The sequence below is a fragment of the Ostrinia nubilalis genome, chromosome 26 (assembly GCF_963855985.1).
Source record: "Ostrinia nubilalis chromosome 26, ilOstNubi1.1, whole genome shotgun sequence".
Classification (NCBI taxonomy): domain Eukaryota; kingdom Metazoa; phylum Arthropoda; class Insecta; order Lepidoptera; family Crambidae; genus Ostrinia; species Ostrinia nubilalis.
In genome coordinates, this window is record NC_087113.1 from 1,897,395 (window position 1) to 1,911,654 (window position 14,260).

At 36.7% G+C, this 14,260-nt stretch overlaps 1 protein-coding gene across 1 annotated transcript in view; it reads left to right on the top strand.

Annotated features, from left to right (window-relative positions):
- Positions 1 to 14,260, top strand: part of LOC135084396 (nephrin) — a 304,519-nt gene that overhangs the window by 250,290 nt on the left and 39,969 nt on the right. The window contains exons 9-10 of the mRNA XM_063979170.1: positions 9,064 to 9,231; positions 9,758 to 9,889. Coding sequence (XP_063835240.1) covers positions 9,064 to 9,231; positions 9,758 to 9,889 — 300 coding nt within the window. The remainder of the gene's footprint in view (positions 1 to 9,063; positions 9,232 to 9,757; positions 9,890 to 14,260) is intronic.

Genomic DNA, 14,260 nt, shown 5'->3' on the forward strand with positions numbered 1-14,260 from the left:
CAACGCTGTGCGTTCGACTTCACATAGCGTTGCTGCTTCACTTAAGCAAGCATCGTTTGTGAATACGGGTGTAAATATAAATTTTTGTCATCTAACCTATTGCCAACGTTAACTAAAAACATCGCCTTACACAAATAACTTCAGTCTTACTTTAGCCATGTTTACTAAATAAGGATTTTGTGTGTGTATAATTCCGTCCAAATAATGAGTCCCTTCCAAATCCTTTGATAAAGTAACCCTATCGAGTCGTAGTCAAAAAGCACGGTAATTTGAAAGGGTTGTGGCGCAAGTTGTGAGCGGTTGAGGTGGAGAATAGCGTATGTCGGAAAAACGGGAAAATTTAACTGAGCTTTCGGAAAAAACGGGAAAATTTAAACTGTGCTTGTTGACACCAGAAGTTGTTGCTTATGATAGGAGAATATTTTATATTTTATTAGACTTTAAGCTTTTAAGTTAATGATCGACTCACGTTTTATCGACTAGAGACATGTGTTAGTTTTTAATTTCTATGTTGTTCGTTCACTGCTGATATTTGAATGGCTAATACCATAAATCGTCAATGTAATAATATTACATATTTTGAAATGAAATGAAATGGTTTATTAATACAAGTAAGATCACAAAAAGCACTTTTACACTTTTAATCATTTTTTCTTTTGTTATTTCTTTCTGTCTTACAATACCCATCTTTATGTATTTACTAGCTGACCCCGCGAACTCCGTTCCGCCTTTTAAAAGCAATAAATAATCCATCGCATTTTTTCCTTATTTGCTCACCGTTTAGACCTACCCTGGACTACGACAAATATTTTAAAACCAAAATCAGCTCAATAGGCCCAGTTTTAATCAGACTAACGAACAGCAATTCATTTTTATTTATATAGATTTTCTAAGTCAAAGCGTATTTTAGTACTACTACTTAACTTACCCAGAGTTGACCTCTCAAAATTTGCAGTGCAAAATGGTATTTTTGGCAGGATCTTTAGAGAAATGGTACTTAAAATACATAAAATTTCTTACAATTTAAACCATCGCCCAAACAACTGTCCCCTAGTCCCAGCTCATTGTTTATTTACAAAGAGCAGGTAACCGGGTCCCGCGAGCATGCGCCAGTGGACCGTGGCGGAATCTCCCTTTTTGTACTTAGCCAGTTTGTCTACGCGGCCCTCAACCGCTTTGAGTTTGCCCTTGTGAGGAGTCTCAAAACACTATTTATAAAAGGAATTCGTATTTTATGTTGCCTAAAAGAAACGTTCTGTACTTAGGCAGTTTTAAGGCTTGCCCCTCGGGGTATGAGAATTTTACGATAGTAAAAAATAAGTTGTCTTTTGTAAAGAAATATTGCTTCGTTCATTTTAACTTCAAAGATGAACTTTTAAGCACTTGCAAATGTCTGTCTCGAAACGTTGGTAGGGCAATAAAATAAAAGGCTCCTTAAGAGCACTATTAGGTGCTAATTTAATTAGTCCAGATAAAATTGTAGTTTTCAATTTGCCACCAAGAAAATCTAAAATGTTTAACCTAATTAATTAGTTATATTTGATTTCTTTTGCGCAATTTCTTTAATAGCTTTTCAAATAATAATATAAAATCACAATTCATAAAAAAATTCTTAAGCTTTCATAAGCTTAAGCATTCCGTGCTTTCAATACTTTTAAAGAACCCCAAAATGCACCACATTAAACATGCCAAGTCTTTTCAAGAAACTAATAATATAAGGGTTCCGTACCTTTCAATACATTGTTCCCAAAATACAAAAACATTCAAAAACAAAATCTCAAAAAACGTCCGCACGCGCAAACCCCCTAACCCGAAAAGTGAAGAAAATTCGCAAAATCCATATCCAAAGCCTTTCGTACCCATTAGCCTGTTCAAAGCGATCCTTCCGCATCGGTTAACCAGTTCGATGCCTGTCTCGGGCAGAGGATGTGTTCAAAGGCTAACATTGCAGTTTGGGAAGATTTACTAGTTTAGATTGAACATAATTTTCTAGGGATGTTATGGATATGTAGTTTCGGTTATGGATTCGGTTACGGAATTTTTTTTATTTCGGATATCCCAAAGTTTTGGTTACGGTTACGGATATCTGTGCTTTAGAATGCAATTTGCGATAGTTGTCTTGTCCAACACGGTTCATTCATGGCCGCACACTTTACATCGAACAAAAAGTAATAAAAAAAATAAAAATTGATACTAGATGACATTATAGTAAAGGTAAATCAGGCTGTTATTTACTTTACATTTATAATGCTATACAAAAAACAATTTAAACTGGCTACATCCGAAACTATCCGAAACTTTTGAATCGGTTACGGTTTCAGATATTTTTTTATTTCGGATACCTATCCAAAAGTTTAGGTTACGATTACTTATACGGATATCCATAACATCCCTGATTTTCGGCTTGTCTGATCAAACATACCTATTTTTACGAAAGATATTGCTAGCTTAGATAGATTATTTGGTACAACACTTGTCGTTTCAGCCTGTCTGATCAAAAACTCGGTCTGAAAGACTGTCAATACTTGTAAGGATTAGTTACTATTGCATGTAAAAACTACTTATATGGATTTCGATGAAAGCTTATATTAAAATTTGGAACAAACTATTCGAACCTTAAAAATAAACAACGTGAAAAAATCGAACTGCCTAAAGCGGGAATCGAACCCACGACCTTTCGCTTGCCGGGCGACTTCTCTTCCTAATTGTTAAGAAAATTTTAATACTCAAACCAAGTCGCGGTCAAAAACTAGTGATATTAGAACTTGGACAAAATCAAAAATAAAAATTTTCAAAACTAGTCTACCTTAAAAAATCTAATTCTTCATTAGATTTAGAAGGTTCTTTTAAACTTATACTCGTATACGTCTGCTTAATCTTTTAATTGAACTCCCGAAATCTAATCAACTTCATCAAAATCCGTTCAACAGTAGCAACATAACAAAATAGGAACAAACGTACAGGCCATTTTTCCTATAAATAAATATAAGTAAACATTTTTTCACCGTGAGTCGTAAAACCTCAAAGACAATGCATCTCTTTCCAATATCATACTTTAGACAGAGAGACAAGAAACCCATTCAGTTTGCAACCAAACAAAATATCCTTTCCAATACGTATATTTGAACAAACCAATACCAATACCATATGCAAACAGCATCCGTAACAGAATGAACATATCCGATTGTGTTTACCTAAACACACAAAAGTGTGTTTCATCTTAAAACAATATTAAGTTTTGAGGGTAGTCGACCTTCAGACAACCTTTCTAACTAAATTACAGCCAGCTCTAAATATTTACTCGATAAGGCGCTCCGCACACGGTCGACTGGGCAGCGATTTAATCTTACCCCTTACTGAGAAATACATTCAAGTATGTTATGCTTTCTTTAGCAATTAGACTACACAAATATAAACGAAAGATTAGTTAAAACACCAGTAATTGCTTAAAAGGTATATTATACTCCTCGATAAATACAGAGAACATCCGAATTCGCTTCAGTGAATAAGGATCGTACTTTGATGTAACGTAATTAGTTAATTAATTTGTTTTGGACTCCAAGGACAGATCATTCTTGGCCTTTTCTTTGCGTAATTGGTTTGTGGATTGTGAACTCATTCATTTTATGTTTAACTAGCGGCCGCCCGCGAGTTCGTACGCGTGGATCACTATTACCCCCTTAGGGGTGGAGTTTCGTAAAATCCTTTCTTATCGGATGCCTACGTCATAACATCTACCTGCATGCCAAATTTCAGCCCGATCCGTCCAGTGGTTTGGGCTGAGCGTTGATAGATCACTATGTCAGTCAGTCAGTCAGTCACTTTTGAGTTATATTTAGATTATTATTATTTTATTGTCAAAATCCATCATAGTCATCATCATCTTAACGAAAGGCTAAGGGCCTCTTTCACGATCTTCGAGTAAAATTCAAAGTAGTTACTTCCTGATTAACACTATTTCATCATCATCATCATCTCAGCCATAGGACGTCCACTGCTGAACATAGGCCTCCCCCAATGCTTTCCATGTTACCCGGTTGGTAGCGGCCTGCGTCCAGCTCTTTCCTGCTACCTTTATGGTGTCGTCGGTCCACCTTGTTAAGTAGTGTGTCTATTTAGCAAGTAAAAGTAAGAAGAATTTTAGCATCAAAGTCTCCCGTCCGTATTCACAAACGATGCTTGCTTAAGTGAAGCAGCAAATCAAACGCACGTTGAATAGAGCTCTGTGATTGGTTCGTGTGTCACCCTGTGCGTCCACGCGCACTGTTAGACCTCATAGTAATGTTTGTGAATACGGGCGTTAGTCTAGCAAAACACATATTATGCGATTAGTCGCGCGCCTGTAACCAGACTTGTATTACATAGAATAAGTTCTTTCATCTATCAGTAAGTGGATTTCACTTGAAGAGTATAAGATTCTATCCTCTAATGTCATTCAAGCTCAATATCAGTGAGTAATGTAAAAGGTTTAGTACGTTAAATAGTTATCTGTCCTTTTCGCTTATTCAAGAACTAGCAGCCGCCCGCGACTTCGTACGCGTGGATCCCTTTTTACTCCCATAGGGGTAGAGTTTCGTAAAATTCTTTCTTAGCGGATGCCTATGTCATAACATCTACCTGCATGCCAAATTTCAGCCCGATCCATCCAGTGGTTTGGGCTGTGCGTTGATAGATCACTATGTCAGTCAGTCAGTCAGTTGAGTTATATTTAGATACAGGCATGAGTGAAAAATACTTATTAGAGTGGAAATCTTTGTGGAAAACCTCTGGGGAGGCCTTTGTCCAGCAGTGGACGTCTTTCAGCTGGAACGAACGAACGAACAGCCGAATAATCAAAAAGGGATATTTCCGTTCTTGCAAAACGTCTAATTTTAAAGACCTAATTGATCTGATAATGCGATTTGTCGCTCGTTTGCGAGCAGCCTAGCGCTACAGAATCTCTTTGTTCATCTGTCCTCCAGTGAATTGTATTAGAGCCCTATCCAGGAGCAGTTCAGTTTTGCAGGACCCCGCAAAACTGGACTGTCATGTGAACACACATGTCAAAGATGTTTTAAATTCAATTACAAATTCGAACGGATCGGTTTTTTTGCGGGACACTGCAAACGGGATGTTCATGTGAACGGTAATTTATCAAAATTAGTATTCTACCAAAGGGGGTTCTGCAAAAACAGTTCCTGCAAAAACCGGGATGTTTCTGTGAGAAAAAGCCCTGTGTACGGTTTTGCAAACGCACGACTGACTTCCTGCTCAAAACGTCTAATTTGAAAGACCTAATTAATCTGATAATGCGATTTGTCGCTCGTTTGTGACCAGCCTAGCGCTACAGAATCTGTTTGTTCATCTGTCCTCCAGATTGGATTACAGTCCGTCTGGGACTGATTAGCCAGGACACTGATATGTAATTGTAAATGCATTACACCGTGATTATTGTTAGATTGTATGTGGTTGGTGCAATCATGGTCTGTCTTCGACATGGAATGTATCGAAGTCCTATAACTTCAGTACGGCTAGCACGAAAAACTTTCGACTTTGAATCGTTTGCGTATTCGAGTCGCCATCAAAAGATTTAGAATCGCGCACGCAGGCTGATAGCGTTTTTTGCAGGTCATGTCATACTCTGGTGTCCTGTAATGTTGTTGGTATACCTAAATAAATAAAATAAAATATGTAAATAAAAAATATCTGACAACAGAGTTGTGACGTCACTTCAACCCACACAATAAATAATAATAAAAAGACACCCCAATTATCTAAGGGTTAGGTAAATATAATAACGTATAAAGAATATCCTTATCAAGTTTAAATTATAGCAATCATCGGAACGAAGTAAATAAGTATTAAGTCGAATTACCCAAAATTGACAATAATGACGCAACGTATCGTTATACGCAGAGTAAAAGCAAAAGGCACAAAAACTGCCTTTCCTTATTCCAGTCAATAATAATAATCAGATTAATAAAGAAAAGCTTTTATTTATATTTTTTCTCTTTAGGTTTCAATGTACAAAAATGGGCAATTCAATACAAAACAATACATAAAATACGTAATTGTCATTTCAAAATTTGAGTAACTAAAGAACATTAACTTATTAACTAATACAAAAGTATCACCTTTTAAAAATAATCACCTCCTTGCTCAAAATTATATTAATACTAGCTTTTGCCCGCGGCTTCACCCGCGTGAAATTTAGTTTGTCACAGATCGTCATAAATTATAGCTTATATGTTATTCTGGGTTATACAACTGTATACCATGTATTATGCAAATAAACAATTATTCTATTCTATTCTATTCTATAAACTATAATACTGTAAAGTTTCATCAAAATCCTTTCAGTAGTTTTTGCGTGAAAGAGTAACAAACATGTTGACATCCAGACATCCATACAAACTTTCGCAATAATATTAGTAGGAAGTTCTACTCAAAATGTAGTAGACAATTTGGATTGCTTCTATACTTTTGCCTTTAACTTCTTGCTACATCTAATGCGAGTTCGCCTCTAGAATGATAATAGAGATATTTCTAAAGATTTAACGTTATATCAAATAACGAAAGACTTGCTCGAACCATTTTGATGTCTCAAAATTGTCTATTATTTGGACATGGATTTTCATGTTATTGAACATGTCCAATACAGTATTATTAATAAAAAGTTCAGTCAGGCGCAATGGGACTGTCATACAATTTCCAGTGCATCAATTTTTTGTTTGATAGTGCCATTGAAATCTAAAGAAGATTTTCTTTTGGTAGTAGCATTTAATGCTCAAAGAGTTTCTGGCATTGACAAGGGATATTATTGATATTAAATTAATTTATATAGATCTTAATAATGTCTTGTCTAAGAATTATTTTATCGATATTTTATAATTTGATGTAGGTGGGTAATTCCTAGAATGCGCGTCACGTTAAACTTTATCGAGGTATTTATTCGATTTTACACGATAAGCCCATACATTTATCGTCTAAAATCGTCGATAAGATTTTATCATGACCATGCATCCTAGCCTGGCTAGCCTAGTTTTTTTGGCTGACGTACAGATTCGAATCTCGGTGGGGACAAAATTTAATGTTTTTTTTGCACGTTTATATCTACACTAATATTATAAAGAGGAAAACTTTGTTTGTTTGTTTGGTTGTAATGAATAGGCTCAAAAACTACTGGACCGTTTTTAAAAATTCTTTCACCATTCGAAAGCTACATTATCCACGAGTAACATAGGCTAAATTTTATTTTGGAAAAGAATAGGGTTCCGTAAAATATGTAGATAATGTAGTCCACGCGCGCGAAGCTGCGGGCGGAAAGCTAGTCATTGGTAAAGGACTTAATTTATCCAACAGAGGAAGCCTTTCGTTTTAAATTCAGATGACGGTATTCCTAATGGATAAGTAGGCATAATAAGTATTTATTAAAGTAATCTTTATAATATTATAGCTTTCCGCCCGCGGCTTCGCCCGCGTGGAATTTTGTCTGTCACAGAAAAACTTTATCGCGCGCGTCCCTGTTTCAAAAACCGGGATAAAAACTATCCTATGTTCTTTCCCGGGACTCAAACTATCTCTATGCCAAAGGACATCATCCATTTTGGTCCAAAATCAAAAGTGCCGGCCAAAAAATAAAAGTGCTGTATTCTGATAGAATACGTCCGCCTTAGCATTTATTACTATGGCACCAAAGCTGTAGCACCACTGTGCATCGTGGTATTTGAGTTCTAAAAATATATGAAACGACTGACTTTGATCTCAAATACTACGACGCACAGTGGTGCTACAGCTTTGGTGTCATAGTAACAAATGTTAAGGCGGACGTATTCTGTCAGAATACAGCACTTTTTTTTTATTGGCCGACATTTTTGATTTTGAACAAAAAATGTATGAATCGTCGATGAATTTTAGATCTCAAATACTCGACGCACAGTGGTGCTACAGCTTTGGTGCCATAGTAACAAATACTAAGGCGGACGTATTCTGTCAGAATACAGCACTTTTTTTTTTATTGGCCGACACTTTTGATTTTGAACAAAAAATGTATGAATAGTCGATGACTTTTAGATCTCAAATACTCGACGCACAGTGGAGCTACGGTTTTGGTGCCATAGTAACAAATGCTAAGGCAGACGTATTCTGTCAGAATACAGCACTTTTTTTTGTTGGCCGGCACTTTTGATTTTGGACCAAAAATATATGAAACGTGGATGATGTCCTTTCATCAAAATCGGTTGCGAGGTTTAAGCGGGAAAGCGTAACAGACAGACAGACAGACAGAGTTACTTTCGCATTTATAATATTAGTTGGGATTGGGATTGTTTATAACTCAGAATAACATATAGGCTATAATTTATGACGATCTGTGACAAACTGAATTTCACGCGGGTGAAGCCGCGGGTAAAAGCTAGTGGATATAATAGGCATAATAAGTTTATTAAAGTACTAACTTCAGATATTAAACTAAAGCTTTTAGTATCATGAATTATTGCTGAAACACTGTCCGGTTTCGGGTAAATACTTAAAGCAACTCCAGTTGTTAAGCAAACTATTCGAATACTTGTCTGAACTTCAGTTTCAAGTTCCACGCGAAAGCTTAACTAAGCTTTTTAACGCTCTAATGATTGGAATTGAGAAGCCTTTAAAATAAAAAAGCTATACTTCAATAAACTTGATGAGCTTTGTTCAGAAGTTTCTAAAGTCAATTATGCTTTTTTGTAGTTGAAATTTTAGCTTCTAACTTGCGATATTTTTGAATATTATTAAGTAGTAAAGTATGGTGACTTTTAAAGATTTTCTCTGATTAATATTATTCTTTGACTGATTTGAAAACATAGACAAAATTAGAAACTATTTGATTAATAATATTCATGCGCAAAACTTCATTCGTTAGTCCGTTCGTTTCAGCCGAATGACGTCCACTGCTGGACAAAGGCCTTCCCCAAGTATTTCCACAAAACCAGTCCTGCGACCTTCACCAGATCGTCGGTCCATCTAGTGGTGGCTTTCCCACACTATCGGATCAGCTAATGCAATAGAAAACAGTAATATTCTAACAAACAATTTTCTCTTCCACAGTTGCTCCATCTCACGTCACCATATCTGGACCCTCCGAGGCAAGAGTGGGAGATCCGGTCCCTCTCAGCTGTAGCACTGCTCCCTCCAACCCAGCAGCTGACATCAAATGGCTGGTGCTCGGGAAACACCACAAGGAGGCCAGCAACAGAACCGTCATATCGCCCGAAGGTAAGCCATGTTGTCTCGTCGCCATCTTAATGCCCGTATTCACAAACATTACTATGAGGTTTCACAGTGCGTCCAGCACTGGGTGACACACGAACCAATCACAGAGGTCTATTCAACGCTGTGCGTTCGATTTGCTGCTTCACTTAAGCAAGCATCGTTTGTGAATACGGGCGTGAGGCGATATCCCCGCCACTTTTGGATACCACGATTGCGTACCTACCTATTTCAAAATTAAGGACGTTAAGTAGAACTTTTTTAGTCTGCAATTTACAATTTAGATGGTGGATTTTCTCAATTGAAATCGGAAATTCCAATTTCAGCTTACTATCAATAATTTTGTCGAATGTAACTTTTACTCACAATGGTTTTATAGTTACTTTCAATGTTGTCCTGCTCTTTATAAGCATTTAGATACGTGAGTACGACGTTTTGCCTCCCTAACCAATACGCCTATGTTCCCCATATTACCAGAATGATCATACCCAGTGAAGTTAGATCTGAATTAACCAAATAATACCCTCCACAGGTGGCTGGATCACGACCTCCAACATAACGGTGGTGGTGGAACCCAATCGACGCTCCATCGTGGTAGTCTGCCATGGGATCAACGCTCAGCTCACAGAGAATGTCGTCGCAACGCACACCATCAACGTGCTATGTGAGTACTTAACGTATACTTTTCTAAATTCTTCTTCTGTGCCTTTTCTCATGTCTTTGTTAGTCGTTCTTACCCGTTCGTGAATACTGAACGTATATTAAAATAGAAAGACACGGGTCTTAACGCGACGTTTATTAATGAGTTACATTATGTACTCACGGCTTGACGTGGTCACAAGCAGACTAACGACTGTATTCTTCTTCTTCCGTGCGTTTTCTTCTCTTGAGTTAGATAACAGCTCGCCCTATGAAAATCTGGTCCACGGGCGAGTTGTCCACAATGTGTATCTAAGGTCGGGTCTCCAGCGCTTGTTTCACCCTACACAATCAACAAAAAACATTTTTTGTAGGCAATTTTGTTGAATGTTGACATGTTTTTGTTGATTGTAGGCCAAAACACATGCTGGAGACCCGGCTTAAAGTCTACATCGGTTTCAGACTTCGTTTGCCAAGACTAAACTAAAATATTAAAATCCCTTTTGGAAAAATAAACTGTTAACAATCACAAAAGTGACATACCAAAATACACGTAATCATGGACAGAAAGTTACTGAATCCTAAAACAGTATCCAAAGTTAACAGCCCGTGTCAGTTATAATCAACATTAAACTCTAATTACTGCGTAATATCATCAACAACAACAAGCCTGAACTAAACGCTAAACATCGCAGAATGATTGGGACCATAAGGCACTATCGTGCGCACTATTACCCCCCCTCCCCCCCATTCCCACCTCGTCAAAGTTAAAATCAAGTCAAGTCTGGGCATCTACGATGATCTTGGCAGACGTGACGCGAAAGGAAAATGCTGCTAAGGTAGGGTAGCCATGGGTTATATGTAACGTGGATTGGACAGGACTTTTTTTTTATCCGCAACGGGGAAGCTCTTGGCCTGCATGGAAAATGATGAACAGGCCGAAGGTGGAAGCGAGCTTCATGGGGAATATGCCGATATTGTTGAAAATATCCTTCTTAAAATTCAAATTCTTTTGTAGTGTGTGGGTTCTTTTCAGACATCATTTATGTGCTGAGAAGAAGTGGTAAGACTGTCACCTTTGTCAGCTTCTTGATATTTAATTAAGTAGTAAGTGCTATATTTGTTTCTTAGTGATAATTTAAAGTGGATACTTTTCACATCACTATTTTTCACCAATTAAACACTATAATATTTACCTATCTAATTACTTTCTCAAAGAGACGCATCATCATCATCATCAACAGCCCTTTACAGTCCACTGCTGGACTATGAGCCTCCGCCACTATAGTGAAGGGTTTTGCCATAATCCCCACGCTTGGCAGGCAGGTTGGAGATCGCAGTTTAAAAGTTTGATGTTTTTCTGAGAGCGCTTCTGCCCGTTTTCTGTTCGATGTGTAGTCCCTAAGTCGCCTCTTACGAAAACGCAAAGAGACGCAATAACCTCCTATTCCTTAGTTTTTAAATATTATTATTATTTAGATAAAAAAACTGGCCATCATTTTCTTGACCCATCTTTCATTTTCGTCTACCCCAATGATTCTTATCTCGTTCACTCACTCATTCACTCACGTCCTCTCTTACTACAGCAATCATGGCCACCCTACATCCCCTATGATGTAGACATAAGACTAAATGAAGTCAGTATGTAATGCTTGGGGTATATATCTTGCCTAATAAGGTGGGGTAGGACGTAGGTTATATCAAGGTGTATTTTTAGAATGTTTTCATTATGCTGGTGCATTTGTAAGTAATTCCATTCGGGGTGGGAAGGTAATTTTTGGGCGAAAATAAACGTGAGCAAAGTTGCTGGCTTTTTGCCGTTTTTAGTTGTATTTCTTTTTGTGAATATCAAAGGCTTTTTAAAAAAGGCTTTTTAAAGAATGATGTTACATGTTTAAGAGTAGGTGTTAGTGTATTTTATAACTTTAACATAAATATTGTCTTACTTCTTTTGTTTTGGATAACCCATTTGTCGATGAAGGAATAGGCTTAGACTTATGCTATAATAACATCACCCTACAGCCAATAGAGGCGGAGCAATAAAGAAAAATGTTGTAAAAATGAGAAATTTTATTCAAACTATTTTCACGCGTACGAAGTCGCGGGCACAGCCAGTTTGATCTTAAAAAATATTTCCTAAAAAGTTTCAGTTGCTTTCCAACTATAAATCGGTACAATCGTCATGATTTATTACTACAAGTACCTAAAGGTAATACAGCAGTGAAAGGAAAGTTATTTACGTCCATTTTACTGTTCCTACAATGGCCACCTATTCCTATAATACCCTCATATTTTTCGCATTAACACTCAAACGCAATATGAAGGTAAATAGTTGTAAATGGCCTATTGTCCCGCTGTACTCGAGTATTAAGGGTCCCACGTAGAGAAGGGTTTCATTAAAAATTAGACGGTTATTAAGGTACTAAAATACATAAAGAAGCGATAATATACCAATGGTGTCGGTTTCGGTCTGACCGACTCGTGATCCGAGGTACGCAGGTTCGAACCCCGCTGTCACGGGACTTATTGTAGTACACCCACTGGTAGATACAAGTATACTGTATAATTAGCTTACCACGAGGGGTTAACGGGCCTATTAACCATTTTTATTTACAAATTAAAGGCGCAGTGTAAAATGTCAAAAAAAATGCTTATATTATTTTTGTTATTATGCTTAAAAGTCCACTTTGTACTTATGAAATGATTTCATTATTTGGCAACATGTCTAACAAAAGTTGTTAAAAGTTCTCATGATCCTGTAGATCCTTTCCAAATTCAATAAAGAATTGAGTACCTATTGAAAAATATCTACAGTAATGTAAACAGTGACTAAAGCGGTATTGAATAGTAAATTCCCATTTTTACGTATATCCGATAAAGATCGCGTGATTCCAACGTTAAAATACGATGAATAGTTTATATAGCGACGTGTGTACGTGCGACCCTTAATCTCAAGCGTCGCCGGTTGGTTCGCCCTGCATTTGAAGGGTTGAAAAGTACGTTATTGGAAAACTTACGGATTTATTTTAAAAATGTACACGCGAAATGCGCTACTGCTTCTGGGACTAGTCAAATGCTTAGACAATCTTCTGAACAAATATTATAAACTAGCTGTGCCCGCGACTTTGTACGCGTGAAAATAGTTTGAATAGTATTTACCGTTTTTGCAACATTTTTAATTGATGCTCTGCTCCTGTTGGTCGTAGCGAAATGATATACAGACTAAAGCCTTCCTCAATAAATGGGCTATCCAACACAATTTTTTTTTTCAATTCGAACTAGTACTTCTTGAGTTTAGCACGTTCAAACAAACATACTCTTCAGCATAATAATATAATTAAATTAAAATTCAAAAGTAACTCTGCATGTCTGTTAATTTTTTTTCACGCTTAAACCATTAAACCGATTTTGATGAAATTTGGTAGAAATAGTATGGGATCTAGCGAAAAACGTAGGGTATTTTAGCCAGTTTTTTGAAGTCTTTCTGTGACAGACTGTAATTAATACCCTTTAGTCCACGTTCGTAAATGAAATTTGATAACCAGCTACGAACCAAAGCCGTAGTTAGAGAGAACAAGAGCCGTGGGCAAAAGCTATGTATTTAGAAATAACATTGAACCAATATTCTTCTTAACCATCAGCATCGTAAAAGTAATTAAATAAAAACATTAATTCATTTTAATTAGCTTTAGGAAGCAATCCTAATTTTTAAATACATCAAAAGTACGCTCTGTATAGAGCTTTTGACGCTTACATAAAGCTTTAAAATAAACACTTATGCTACCAACATCGCGAAAATTATCATATTTGCGGAAACGGAAGTTAACTGCCAACATGACGCCAGCCAGTCGTGTTGGAATATAAAAGGCTTTTATGAAAATGTTTTGTTTTGAGCACTAGTTTTAACTAAACTTCACTTGCTTTTAATAGCGAATGCTTTGTGAATTTTAACACGAATTTACGTGTATTGTGAATATTTGGTAATGAGTGTTTATTACTTCAAGTAGGTACTTAATATTAGATAGGTATAAGGACGGTTTAAAAGCTCTATATTTGCGTTGTTATAATGTGACACTATCAGTATAATGACATTACTGTGTGGTGGTTGGAATGACGGTTATAAACGCACTATAGTGCGACAAGGCTGTTTGTATGTGGGGAGATTTAGAGTGTCATTAATGAAGGCAGGAATGAAAGTAATATTAATTTAATTATTCTTACTGATGTTGTCTGATTCACCTATACTCGTAGTCTGATGAACTTTAGACTACCAGCTCCAATCTTCACTTAAAAATTGTACCTCTATCATTAATTCAATAAATTCACTTTATAAGTTAACTAGATTTCCGCCCGCGGCTTAGACCGCGTGGAATTTTGTCTGTCACAGAAAATCTTT